General features: G+C 30.8%; 1 protein-coding gene across 1 annotated transcript in view; it reads right to left on the bottom strand.

Moving 5' to 3' along the window:
- Positions 1 to 2,195: 2,195 nt before the first annotated feature.
- LOC134718336 (uncharacterized) overlaps positions 2,196 to 15,783 on the bottom strand; it is a 184,466-nt gene continuing 170,878 nt past the window's right edge. Inside the window, exons 4-8 of the mRNA XM_063580831.1 lie at positions 15,297 to 15,554; positions 10,680 to 11,126; positions 8,573 to 8,712; positions 6,049 to 7,242; positions 2,196 to 2,792 (exon numbers count right to left, since the gene is read on the bottom strand). Of these exons, the coding sequence (XP_063436901.1) occupies positions 2,196 to 2,792; positions 6,049 to 7,242; positions 8,573 to 8,712; positions 10,680 to 11,126; positions 15,297 to 15,554 (2,636 nt within the window). The remainder of the gene's footprint in view (positions 2,793 to 6,048; positions 7,243 to 8,572; positions 8,713 to 10,679; positions 11,127 to 15,296; positions 15,555 to 15,783) is intronic.

Here is a 15,783-nt window from a genome sequence, read left to right as displayed (position 1 = left end):
TGAATTTTGTAAGATCAATTTTTAATTTAGTTAGATGGGCTTCTTTATACCAGTCAAAACTAAATTTGAAGGTCAAGACTAGTCGAGACAGGTCGAGACTGGTTCAGACTGAGTTGAGACTAGTCGAGACTAGTCAAGACAGGTCGAGACAGGTTGAGCCTTGGTCAAGACCATTTCAGACTAATTAAGTAAAGTCGAGACCTAGTCGAGTACACTTAAGTACAGTTAAGTCCAGTCGAGACAATGTCGAGACTAGTCGAGTAAAATGTGTGCTTGATTTTACTGGTCGAGCACAAAAACTGGTCAATTCAGACTCTGAGCAGTTTGTAGTGGAATGTCACAGTATATTCCCTGAACATTCACAATGCAACATGTATATTCATTACATGTTTATTGTTTCTTTAATATGTTGAGTAATCCATTTAAATGCACCTTTTATATCTTGATAATTTTTGTCCCGTTAAAAAATAGTTTCAATTAAGTTTTTAGATATCATATGTTGTGTTTGTATGTATGTGTGGCTTTGTTTTTTTACAACACATATATTGAAAAACCCAACCTTATATGTTTGACATACGCGAAGGATTTTCAAATATGCTGTGAACATAATTTTATCGAGTATGTAATAATTTATAATCACACTTTTAACATTTAATTTAAGTATTAAAAGTGTAAATTAAGTGATTGTGTATTAAAAATGTACTATTGACTGAAGCACGTCATTAGTTTGCCTCTGTGAGGCTCTGACATTCCTTAGTGTTCTGTACAGCTTTTGACTACGTTACATAGTAACCGTTGATATGATAACGTTTTTGAGGTTCCAATTAGGGATACAAATGGTGTATATACCCCAGCAGTTTTCTAAATATATACTGACAATTCTGTGGTGTTATCCAATACCTCGACACATTTGTATTCCGTAATATACTTTAATAAATATGTTAGAACAAATATACTATATAATGCAATTAAACTTTTCTGCTTATTTTGAAAATATACCTACATTATATACAATGATATAAGTCACTAATATTTCTGACAGACAACAACTTGAGAAGTTGGTATACAGATGGATTTCTGTTTAATTTACTTTTCTGGGATTTCATTAAAAATATATTTGACATTCAAGTATTAAATGGTATTCATCTTTAATAGCGTTAGTGTTACAATTAGTACATAGTCTTATCAACACTATAACATCTGCTTATTAATTTGTATGCTTGAATTATGAACTGATATATGATATCTACAAATATATAGTGTGTATGTAAATATAGTTTACAGGTCTATCTAAATAAAATTACAATCATGTATACTATGTATATATCTATACAAACAACATTTACTCTTATTTTTTAATGACTGGCTATACATTGGACTTAGGTTTTTTTATTGAAACTTTTTTACTTTGATTAACTTATTCATCTGTAAAAGTGTAGGAAATCAAATTTGTCATCAATACACACCATGCACACTATCGAAAACTGCATGAATCTGTTTTATCAATCCTGAAACATTTAAAAGAAATTCTGTCAAAAAATCATTTGCAAAACGTGTTTGCATCCGATACTGAGATGATATAATGTACTTAATTAGAGCAACATTCGTTGACCTTAACATGAAGACTAACTTAGTTGTGTTTGCTTTATCCAGATGATTTGTTGCATGTATTATTATTCATTTTAAGTTTGAATTGATTTGTTTAAGTATTTGTTTGATTTTTCCGGATGTTGTCATATTTTGTATGCATCTAAATGATGTTGAACTTCATTTAAATCGTATACATAATATCCATGTCTGAAGCATATTTACGTCGAAAGATACAATACAATAATTCAAAATATGTGAAATAGATCAACAAGGGTCGTAAATATCGATTTGTTTTCACTTTGACATTTTTAAGTCTAAATATATCCAATAGCTGTTTAAAAACATTTGTTTGGTTAGGTGTTCTAAATTTGGGGTTGATATAATTGGTTTTGCATACTTGCATTCCTATTTTTTTTTCTGTATAAAAAACAAGCATTTTTCTAATAGTTTTGGAAAAGTATTATATCATCTGACGAGACTTGTTAAATGAAAATAAACTTTTGTATTCACATTTTCCGATCGTAAACGTCAATAGCCGAGAACGAAGGGGAACATTTTTTTGTTGGCTTCAAAGCATTGGTTTTACTGTTTTGTGTAGTGATTTGTTACTGTTGTTCTCTTTTCATTTGATTTCTATTTCTGCGTGGTGTTATCTGTCTTTCAAGATTTAGGATTTGTTCCTGTACTTCAAACATGAAAAAGATATTACTTAAGTTACCTGCTTTCATTTGTTCTTTTATATCTTCAAAACTCCTTGTCTCTAATTCCATTTTCCTGATTTCGTCGAATCGTTTTACGTAGGATTCACCTGCTGGATTGTTACGCTGATCAAATCTAGTTATCATATCATGAACTATAGCGATTAGTTTTTGGTATCGTGTGTCATCTAATGCAAAGACAGTAGAATGCTGCATTTCATTTCTGATCACACGTATCCGTTGAATGTCATCACCAATAGTATCTTCATTGGTAGAAATCTCGTCAACCTTTTTTATATTCCTAAAGCCTTTACTTGGAAAGTTTATTTTTAAAGCACAATATTTCTTACACATTTCTGTTATGTCCAACTTTTTACGATCAAGTATTTCTCCAGTCTTTGTATCTAAGAATAAGCGATCGTATAAAACGCCTGATAATACCTCTAGAACTATCTTTGACATTCTGACGTAATTCTGTTCCTCACTACTTAATCTAACGGGAGCCTATAATATCAATGAAATATGTAAGATACAAACTAATGCTATATAATTGCCATCTATTAACAGGTAGATAGACCTACAAATATGGTCAAGGCAGTAAATACACCGGGACAGTGAAAAAGGATAGAACACAGAATTAATGATAGACAGACAATTCATGTTGACGTCAGAATATTCAAAATTACGTCAAATTTATTTGAATAATTAAAAAAAAAAAAAAAAAAGATATATATAGATTCTTACATTGATACCAGTGGATTATCGGATTTATCCAATCGAGATAATTTAACTATCGAGATTGGAAAAATCCGATAATCAACGAGTAACTATGTAAGAATCTGTTTCTCTAATGATTAAAAGACATTTTCTTTTTTTGTTAACCGAAAATCCCCTTCGAGTGCCTTTCACATTGCACGAAGTTATCAATTTCATTAACACCTGTTATCATATCTTGATTCATACAGTTAGCTAAGAAGGTCATGACCCTTAAAATCATCCAATGATCTTTTGAGATCACCAGCAACCATACGTTGATTAAATTTTTTTATACAATGGGTTCGGAAAGGTATATATTTCCATAGAGTTAGAGAAACATATATATATCATTGCAAGCATGCGAGATTTGTACAAAGCACAATGTTCTTAAAGATATACTAGAAGTATTTCCATTCAACAATAATTTTACAGTCGAGCATTTTTTTAAATGAGCTAGCTACGTAGTATGTTGTTCTACAAAGATAGATATTTAGGACATAGGGTCTATTCAAGGTGCTATGATATTCAACGCAACCAAGTAAACATGGCGTTCTTTTCAATTGATTGAAGATGCATTATTACATGCATTTCATTACTTCTGCCTTGAACATACATAAAACCACTCAGAATATAATAGCAACATACAGGTCAGTAACATTTCTTTATTTTTCATATAGCATCGTATGATACGATCATAAACAAGTAAAATAGGATGGATAATTTGATTAAAAATCACATTAATATTTTCGTAATACAGTGTTAATCCTGTAGACGGTCACATTAATTTTAGGAAAGCACTTAACATGCTTAAAAAGGAGGCACTTAAAAAAATTGTCAGGTGTGGGCGTGGAGCCTGTAGGCTGGCTGTAAATTATCTGAAAGTTCATTTCTGATTTCACACATTTAAATAGGTATAAATAGATATAAATAGATATAAATAGATATAAATAGATATAACTCAAATGTTTACTTTCACTTTTACGTCATATGTTTCGTGTCATGTTATTTGTTTTTCAACCAGGAACAGAAATATGAATCGATGAAGACCCTAGGGTTACCTGTATTTGTTTGCACATTGTGCTTTGATCTAAGAAAAGCTATTTATATATTTACAATGCAACCTTTATTTCATACGAATGTCCCACAAAAAATGTAAAAAGTGTGTATGTTATTAGCTTCTCTCACATGTATCATGCGATAACCTTTTGGTCACTTTTTATGTGTTGCGTCTGAATATGAATTATAACCCTCAATAGTGAATTAAAAGTTTGAACAAATCCTTCTAAACAAACAGAACAAGGTGCTCCGCAGGGCGCCGCTTTTATACGACCCCAGTGGTTGAACCCTGAACAGTTGGGACAAATTTGGTCACAATATTCAAGCTTGATTCTGTCTGAATTTGGATTGTGATCAACTTTTTGACATAATATAGGTTTCTGTCACAAAATTATTGTAGTCAAAGTTCCAACAAAAATTTTGAAAAAAAGAAAGCCCTTAAAAGGTAAACAAAAAATCCCCACCCCCCAAACTTTTTGAAACCCCCTTGGAGCAATAACCCTTAAACTCAATCCTGTGTTTTTGTCATGATTGTTTGGAACAAGAATCATGCTTCTTTTTGGCCCTTTTTTGGCCCCTAATTCCTACATATTTTGGGCAATTAACCCCAAAATTAATCCCAACCTCCCCTTTGTTATTTGGTACATTGTGATATAATTTCTGAGAGATCCATGCAATTACACATACGTTATGTCTTGAAACTAGAAAAAATGCTTGTTTTGACCCCTTTTTGGATCATAATTCCTAAACTTTGGCCCCATAACCTCTACAATGAATCCAAACCTTCTTCTTGTGGTTTTAAACATTGTGGTGTGATTTCAGAGCAGTTGACATACGTTTACACAAGTTATAATCCTGAAACTAGAAAAATGCTAATTCCTAATCACTTAGGACCATCATCCCCAAAATCAATCCCAACCTTACTTATGTGGTATTGAACCTTCTGAAAAAATTTCATGTAGATCTATTCACTTTAACTAAAGTTGTTATCCGGAAACGAATGTGTCTTCGGACGACGACGCAGACGATGCTGACGAAGACATCATACCATTATACGATCCCAAAAATTGGTTGCGGTCGTATAAAAAGAAGACACATAAGAACAACACAAGACTTTTTAATATTCAAGTTTATAAATGAAAACTCTGTCTCTGATCGGAAGACGGTTAGGTGAGCTTTAAATTATAAGTTATAGTGTGGATTACGCAAATGTTTGAAGTTGGTTGGGTTTTGCGTACATTTCCTGTAGAACCAAAGTTTCGTTGTTTTCCGCTTAAAGTTGATGTGGTTACCTCAGTTTTAGTTTGTAACACGGATCTGTTTTCTCGCTATAGATCTATGACTTTCGAACAGCGGTATACTACTGTTGCCTTTATTTGACACATTTAAAAAAAACTAAGGATGTTCTTATCCCAGGCATAGATTACCTTAGTCATATTTGGCACAACTTTTTGGAATTTTGGATCCTTAATGCTCTTCAACTTTGTACTTGTTCGGCTTTATAAATATTTTGACATGAATGTCACTGATGAGTCTTCGGTAGACGAAACGCGCGTCTGGCGTACTCAATTATAATCCTGGAACTTTGATAACGAATTAGACAAAGTCGATCTTAAAAACTCAACTATCTTTACTGATACAAAAAAGTAAGATACAAAATGACAAGCGTTTAATTAACAAAACACATGCATTTCTTTGAAGAAAACAAAATCACGCGCGATTTTGTAAATGGAACTGATAGTAGATCAATACGTGGTACAGTCACGCATATCAATTGGGAATGGACCCAATACTTTTTTTTTATCACAACGAATCCACAATGATACTGACATTAGCAACGAGTACACATCAAATGAATAAAAATAAAAATTACCAATAATTGGATTTCATCGTTTCACAAAGATATGCCCACTCAATGAAAATAATCTTTAAAAAATTGAAACATTACCTTTGGTTTCTCACCAGACCAATAGTCTTTATAGTTATGAGTTGTCGCATGTTCTTCGCAATAATATTTTTTCCCATCATCTACTTGATCAAATTCATGGAATCCTGTGTCAAAGGAGAAACTGGTAGTCTCACACTTCCATTTTTTCTCGAAAGATACCGTTTTCAACTTGTATCGCGTGTTGATAATTCTGTTGATTTCTCTTTCGACAACTTTTAAAACAGCTTGGTTAACCTCTGTATCTACTTCGTCCCATTGCCATACTTGCAGCTGAATCATATGACTACTCTTTGCTAATACAAATTTTGCACAGCCAGTTCTGTCAATATTGAATACACAACAATCCTTGAAGAGGCCTATCTCGCCCTTTACCACTGCTAGAGGATATTCTCGTAGACAAGAGACAATCAGATTGCTGATTAGATACGGCGGTAAAAAACTAAAGACAAAACACAAACATGTAGATTTGTTAGCATTTGAAACGTTAAACAATACATCAATATCCTTAATTTTTAATGTTTGAAGCATGCATGGAACGTAAAAAAAACTATGCTCCCTTTGTACATTTCCACTTTCCGTCAATAGCAATGGATAGATGATAATGTCAAACTTTTCGATTACTTCCAGTATATGCTCTTTATGAATCCTCATGTCTTCTGATTGTTTCTTGAATATTTCTTCCAATAGCTTAGGATCCATCTTACCTGTTTGTTTGAAGTTGTTCCATTGTAAGTGTGGTAATTCCAGTTGAAACTGCTGGGCTGTAACAATGCATGTAAAGGCATTTGCTAACCATTGGGGATCAAGTATGATGTATGACGGAATGTCTTCAAAAAATATCATGTTACCAATTTCATGTTGATACCTGAGAAAGAGATGAAGCTCCTTGTCATCAGTTATCGGAAGTGGTATTTTTTCACCTAGTTCTTTTACTCTTTCAAAAGAAATTATTTGTTTTCCGATCGTTAGTTCAGAGTTGATGGCTTTTTCCATCTGAATAAATTTAACAGGGTATTCTCGATTCCAATTTGCGCTACTCTTTGCTGTGGCAAATATATTATTTCTCAATTTTCCAAAAGCATCTTCTTCATCCTCTGTGTTGGATATCAGGTGAATTGATCTCAGGTGACGCTTGGAATCTTTAAATATTTTATCAGTGTAGGATTCGAGACGTTTTCTGCATTGTTCTTCGTCCTTTCGCAAAAACAGAAACAGTGATATTGTATTATTTCATTATCATTTAACTAAAACAGTCTTAGATACATGATTTCTTATGATGTTTTTGGCTGTCAGTAACTATTACTATTCTCATATCTGTACTTTTCTGTGATGTTTTTCTAGAGCAGATGTATAAAGACTCTGGCTTTCGTAAATTGTTATGATATAAGTTAGACGGTTAGTTTTTGGCATTGAATTGTTTCATATGTTTTCAATCGGGGTGTTTTTAAGCCGGTTATATGGTACAGGTTTTTCATCAGCATCTGTTAACCCAACCAGGGCCTTTGAGAATAATCCCCGTTTTTCAGAGGGTTCATGTTGCTCAGTTTTAATTTTCCTATGAAAACTGTGTTCTGTATATTGTTGGGTTTTTTAATGATAGTTTTTATTTTCTATATTCATAAAGAATCGAACACTGGGGCAAAAAAATGGTTACTATTTAAGAACGGAAGTTGACAAAATTAAGAATGAGTGATAAAACACTACTTATTGAAATTAGCAGACACCAACACATGCAAAGAGAAAAAAGTGTCTATAGTAATTGTAATAATCAAATTGATGGTGAACATTAATCCGTCTAGTGACTTGAATAATAATAATTTTGACAAATAAGGAAATGTTGATAAACCTGTCAATACCAAAGGAAACTATAATCGTGACATCCGTAAAAAATGTCTTTAAAATAAGGCAATGTTAGAGTAGAGACTAAAACTACTAATACAAAATTGATACATTTTTTTTTCATATTAAATGTCAATTTATTTGCAATATTATTGACTTGTAAAACACTGGTTTTCTTAATTTACTATGTGTCAATTAATGGGCATCATCTCATTCACACTTCACTCAAAAAATGTCCAAGAGAACAACTTTAAAAACAAAAACGACAATCAGCATTGACGAGCATGACCGTCAGGACAGAAAAAGATATACATTATTATCAATATGACAACGGTACATATTCGTACAGTAAAATGAAATAGATATTATACAATCTAGACTGAAACCATTTCGATAGTTTCTATTTAAACTGCGCTCTAATGTAACATTGAATCAGCGATTCGTAAACAGCCCGTTAGATGTGTAAGACGTCTTGGCAAACTTGATCTAATCGTATCTTATAGATCCAATACATTGGTGAAGTATTTCCAATGTCCATAGTCTAAACTTAACTAGAATACCGTTTTTATACGAACACAAGTTAACATTACCTAAATATTTTCAAAGGCCCAAATTTAGTCGTCAAGTTTTTATAAACAGAGACTAAATTAAAATGTCTACTCCATTGTTACTTTGATATAAATACCTGAAATTTGTCCTTGTGTGTACCAATAGCAATAACTGGTGGATCTAGAAGGTTGTGAGCTCCTTCAAGCAATACAGCTTCAGTTTTGTCATTTATGCTTCCATAACAATGTATTGTATCCATCCAGAAATTGAATGTGCCTGTGATTAAAGACAAATTAATATTTAAATATTTCGGTGGATGACTGCACTTGAAATGTGTCTGAAGAATATAATTACGCCATTCAATAAAAAAAATATATATAATGATTTATCCTGCAGACCGTTATAATATCGCAAGTAAAAAATATAACTATCTAAATCAGTGTATAAAAAGAGGCGAAAGTTACACACGGGCGAATCAACATTCATCAGTCAAAAAGAAAGCGATAACGATCGGGCAAATAAATAAAAACCCTAAAATAGACAAACAAAAGAAAGCGATAACGAATGGGCAGATAAAAAACTTTAAAGAATAGACAACAAAAGAAAGCGATAACGATCGGGCAAAAAAAAAACCCAAAGAATAGACAAACAAAAGTATGCACACCATTATATAGAACACAATCGAGAGAACAAAATGAACCTTGTATAATTCAGGGTTGAATCGAGGTGCTCAAGAAGGGTATGCAGATCCAATATCACATTCTGCACCCGTCTTGTTGTTTGTGGTAAGTACAAATTTGGCAATGAGTCTCACTTGTACGTCAGAGTCCACGTAAATTGTGGTAACTACAAATGGAACATGCCTATGGTAATCTGGTAATAAAGCCAATTTAATGATGGAGTCCATGAATTTTCCATGTACAGAAATCAAAATGCTATACATTAATAAAACACATTGCGAGGCACAGCTTGATACGAGCGGAGAGGTCGAACCTTAAACAGTTTGGGCGAAAATCTAAAGATACGGTTACATTTAGCATAATAAAGAACCCACCGTGTTCTAGCCTTTGAACTAAATCCCATTGAATAGAAATGAACAATTGATACATTTGTATTAGAAAAGTTTTGTTTTTGTTCCGTTTTTCATAATAGTTCAGACCATTGCCCCAAAAATCAATCCCAACCTTCATTTTTGTATATGAAACCTTGTGGTAACATTTCATCAAGATCCAATCACTAATATGTAAGCTATTGTTTGGAAATCAAATGTCTTCGGACAACGCAAGATATTTGCGGTCGTATAACAAAGGATGTTTGTATGAGATAAGAAGAAAACAACATTTGTGGTGATATCTTTTTAAGCACTATATAAATTAGGTTAGCTACACGTATATTACATGATTTTACGTGTAAATGAGAGGAGAAATATACCAATGGAACATTTATAATCATAAGACGAAAATAAGCTGACAAAGGCATGACAAAGAACGCCAAAGACTAAAACGACAATCAAAAATATTCAAAACACAACGTAGAAAACTAAAGACTGAGCAATAGAAAACCCAACCAAAAACCGGGGATGATTTCATACACTCACGGAAAATTCTACTCTACATATGCACACGTCGTGTTGTTCGTGTATTTAAAAACCTGGTGATAAGTATTATTCGGTAGGCAAAAAGTGGCAGGATTGTAGTTACGACTTTTGGAACATATCCGTCATCATCTTTAAAACTGATATTCAATGATGTTAAACCAACTATTGATGGCGTCTGTAAATTTTTAGAAGGGATAATTTCAACTGCACCTCTTTGACACTTGGCTTGATAGCTTTTTTGTGAGCAGCAACCTTCTTATAAGGACATCATGATAGGAAATACAAGTCCTAGAATATTGTATCAATTTGGAGATATATACTTCATGGGAAGACACTGCTAGAATGTTGCTACATAGAAAATGAAAGAACAATTGGGAAGCTGAAGTCATCTCTGTTGTCACGAACTTTTGTTTTCATCCGATCCTCATTGTCAATTTCTAGATGCAGGTCAATATAGTAAATTGCTATATCAAATGAAACACAAAAAGTAGTGTTGTTTAGAGCAAATAATAAAAATCATTTAACAAAAAAGCTACTGATTAAAAATTGCTGTCTTAAATGTTTAGTTTCATTGTTTTTATATGAACTGAATATCAAGAATAATTCGTTCCTAGGTTTAATATAATTATATCTTGACTTTACAAACCGTAGGATACTGTGTCATCTATGTCATGTAAATTTGCTACGACAAGAAAAATTGCTTCTGAATTCAAAAACGTTTGATGTGTGTTGTAATACTCAATGTCACCAGCAAAATCCCACACTGTTAAATTTGCATAGCCGTCTTCGTCTTGTAAGTCTACAGCAGATCCGATTATACTTAACAGCTCATCCTTTGCCAGTTTAGACAACGGCGATTCTGTAATCTCCGGATAAGCAAACTCATAATTCATTTTGGCATGTTTGGGTTGAGGTTCTTCGTTATGTTCAATATTTTTGATGATTGTGCCCTTATTATCATCTGTTGATTTCTGATCTAATGAAGATATCTCCAGTATGTCATGCTTTGGGTTTTTTTTATCTTGATGCACCTCTTTGACAATTGACTGCAATATTCTATTGTTGATACTTGTTTCTTTCACTAATCCTGTATCTACAAAAAAAATATTAAAAAGTGTTCATAGTATAGGAGAAATCTATGGAAGTTATGATTAAACTTCACCGATTTCATATGTTCTGCAATAAAGAAACAATAAAGAAAACCACATTCACCCCTTTCTCAGACTCTAAACACATAAACAATATTCTGTTAAGGCATTAGGTCAATATCAAGAAAAAAGTAAATTAACAAAAATACCGAACTCTGAGGAAAATTCAAAACGGAAAGTCTGTATTCAAATGGCAAAATCAAAGCTCAAACACATCAAACGAATAAGGGTATCTGCATTTAAAAATATAGATATCAATAACATTTTATTTTCATATAAAACCTTTACAGTAACAACTATCGCAGTAATTGAAATAATGAAATTACAGTAAACATAAAGTATTTGCTAAAGTATTAAATTGCCATATACAACACTTAATCCAGACATCCATCTGATTAGATATCCATCTGATTAGACATCCATCTGATTAGATATCCATCTGATTAGACATCCATCTGAATAGATATCCATCTGATTAGACATCCATCTGATTAGACATCCATCTGATTACACATCCATCTGATAAGACATCCATCTGATTAGATATCCATCTGATTAGACATCCATCTGATTAGACATCCATCTGATTAGACATCTATCTGATTAGACATCCATCTGATTAGACATTCATCTGATTTATAGACATTCATCGGATTAGACATCCATCGGATTAGGCATCCATCTGATTAGATATTTTCATTTAGTTTTTTTTGCGCTGATTGGATTGTATTCTTGAGAACAATTTTTAATAAGACGTTGAAGATCATATAAACATGAAATGCAGGAACTAAAAATTTATTAAAAAAAATCCTAATTACACAGCATTTTAAGTCTCAAGTTTGAAAGAGTACACTGGAAAACAGTATAATTATAAAAAAAAATAACATTTTTACATATTATAAAACGGCTGCGAGGATAAGTTTACATAAGCATAGTAATTTTTGTGAAAAAAAATATTTTGCGATAATGTAGTAGAGATCATTAGTCTGTATTTTAGTTCAAATTACATCCAACATGTCTATCTTTAATTCCATTAATTAAATATTGAATATTCATATTAGGTCTGAGACATACGGTTCATACTAGGGTCTAGCAAAAATGTTTTTCCAAGAATTGAAAAATAAAAAAAGAATAAATACACAGGGATGATTCCACTATATAGTTTAGGGCCGAGCGGCCCTAAAATCTGCCAGCAGCCCAAAAATACTTTTGTGAATATGAATTCCCAATTCTTGAAAATAAAATAAAAATCAAAGTTTCCGTCACCGATTTAGACAGCTAAGTTTTCATAGTTTGTCGTCAAAACGTTTTAAAATCCAGTTAAGAATGCTGATTAAATTTTGATATAACATTGATGAATGAATTTTAATGGACGCCGATCTCGTGAAAGCAGATCGCCCAGCAGAGCCGGTTATATAATTTTATAAAAGCTTGTTTTGTCAAAGAAATTATTTTATTTTTTGCTCTATTTCCTCAAAAGACAAAAGTTTGAGAGTTTTTGATATGATAATGTTGATGAAAGACCATTCATGAAATACGATGTCATCATTATGGAACTGTTTGATTTAAATAATTTTAAAGTTCACTGGTTCAATTGCTGTAAATTTCTTATCAATTAAAATTTAAGTATATAAACTTTTGTAATTGCTTTTTTGAATTCAACAATTTGAAATCCATTTGAATCAAGGTAAATTTATAAAGATGACCTGTTGAAAAAATACCCGATGGATGATTTTTTAAGTGGTTTAGGTTAGCTGGTATATATATGTTTTTGTAATAGGTCTAGGTTACTATAGCTAAGATGATAGTGCATCATGTGCAATGATATTCATGTAACAACTTCCCTGGTCTCAATCCAATAACTTTCAATTAATTGATCTGGTAATCATATCTTTGAGAATCATATAAATCATAATCCGTAGCACATCCCGAATTTTTATACAGGTGAAATTTAATATACATTTTCTATGGCAAGCCATTTTGCTATTTATTCGAACTTCAAGATATCTCATAAACTTTATAAGATATCTTATGTAGTTTATAAGATATCTTATATAGTTTAGAAGATATCTTATATAGTTAATCGGATATCTTATATAGTTTATCAGATATCCTATAAAGTGTATGAGACATCTTATATAGTTTATAAGATATAATATATAATTTTATTTATGAAATATCTTATAAATTATATTAAATATCTTTTAAACTAAATAAGATATCTTATAAACTATATAAGATATCTTATCCACTATATGAGATATCTTTTATCCTATATGATATATCTTATATACTATATGATATATCTTTTATAAAATATTTTTATAAGATATCTTTTAAACTTAAGATGATATTTTTTAAAGTTTATGATATATCTTATATACTATCTAAGATATCTTATAAACTATATAAGTTTTCTTCTATATTATATAAGAAGATAGCTTCTATTTCATATAAGATATCTTATTAAAACAGATTATATTAGATATCTTTTTAAAACAGATTATATAAGATATAGATTATATAAGATATCTTATATATTATATAAAATATCTTCTAAAGTTTATAAGATATCTTATATAGTTTATCAGCTATCTTATATAGTTTATAAAATTTCTTATATAGTATATACGATATCTTATATACTTTATAAGATATCTCATATAATTAATAAGACATCTTATGTAATTTTCTTTATCAGATATCTCATTAACTATATAAGTTATCTTCTATATTATATAAGAAGATAGCTTCTATTTTATGTAAGATATCTTATTAGAAACAGATTATATAAGATATCTTATTAAAAACAGATTATAAAAGATCTTATTAAATCAGATTATATAAGATATCTTATTAAAATGATTAAAAAACAGATTATATAAGATATCTTATTAAAATGATTAAAAAACAGATTATATAAGATATCTTATTAAAATGATTAAAAAACAGATTATATAAAACATCTTATAAAGTTTATAAGATATCTGATAAAGTTTATCAGATATCTTATATAGTTTATAAAATTTCTGATATAATATAAGATATCTTATATAGTATATAATAGTTCTTAAAGGTACCAGGATTATAATTTAGTACGTCAGACGCGCGTTTCGTCTACATAAGACTCATCAGTGACGCTCATATCAAAATATTTATAAAGCCAAACATGAACAAAGTTGAAGAGCATTGAGGATCCAAAATTCCAAAAAGTTGTGTCAAATACTGCTAAGGAAATCTATGCCTGGGACAAAAAATTCCTTAGATTTTCGAAAAATTCAAAGTTTTGTTAACAGGAAATTTACAAAAATGACCACATTATTGATATTCATGTCAACACCGTAGTGTTGACAACTGGGCTGGTGATACCCTCGGGGACGAAACGTCCACCAGCAGTGGCATCGACCCAGTGGTGTAAATAGTTATTAAAGGTACCAGGATATCTTATATAGTTTATGAGATATATGATAAAGAAAATTATATAAGATATCTTATATATTATATAAGATATCAGTATATAAGATATATTATATGGTTTATAAGATATCTCATATAATTCATAAGATATCTTATATAATTTTCTTTATCATATATCTCATAAACTATATAAGATATCTTCTAAACTATATTGTCTTCTAAACTTTATAAGATATCTTATATAATACAAACTGTTTATAAGATATCTCATATACATTTTAGAAGATATCTAATCAAGTATATAAGATATCTTCTAATCTTTATGAGATATCTTTAATAATATATAAGATATAATATATAAGATATCTTATAAAAATTAAATTGTATAAGATATCTTATATATTACATGAGATATCTTGAAACTCGAATGAATAGTAAAACGGCTTGCCATAATTTTACAAGAAAATAATATTATTGCGTCTTAGATTTTATGCATAAAATATTCCCAATTGGAATAAAAATTCCCAATTTGATGTTCAAGGGACCCATTTGAAAACACCTGGAATCATCCCTGATACATAAAAACAGCATACACAGAAAAAAATAAAATTATGTTTACTATGTTTTAGTTTTTCTATGATAACTTTGCAATAAATAAAACATGTAAAATTAAAGTGAGAAAAAAATCGCATATTTACCTAACACTTTATTCCATTCCCAGTTACTTAGATTTATTCTACATCTCCTCCGATGAATTTCTATACCATTTGTGCTTTTTACGCTTTGTAACTCCTCCCCGAACAGTCTTCGTACTAAGGAAGTCTTTCCAACAGATTTTTTTCCAACAATTATTAAATTTATATCCCGTCTTCTTTCTGAACCCGATTCAAGGGCGTTCAGATAAATGGCAATCGACTCATGATCCATCTTTTTTATTTGTTCTGGTATTTTGCTGTCTGAAATGTAAATAAATAAATGTTTATCCTAAAAAGTCATTAGTAAGAGGTCATACTCGTCTACCGATTTATACATATTAGGTCTGAGACATACAGTTCATATTAGGGCCTCCTCAATCGATTTATGAATTTCGAACAGCAGTATCCTACTGTTGCCTTTATGATTATATTGACGTCACATGCCTTGTGACAGCAACTAGTAAGAATGATTTTTACGGCACATGCCTTG

This window comes from Mytilus trossulus, chromosome 5, assembly GCF_036588685.1.
Source record: "Mytilus trossulus isolate FHL-02 chromosome 5, PNRI_Mtr1.1.1.hap1, whole genome shotgun sequence".
In the NCBI taxonomy this organism is placed as follows: domain Eukaryota; kingdom Metazoa; phylum Mollusca; class Bivalvia; order Mytilida; family Mytilidae; genus Mytilus; species Mytilus trossulus.
The sequence above is the reverse complement of the archived record's forward strand: the minus strand, read 5'-3'. Positions and strand labels throughout refer to the sequence as shown.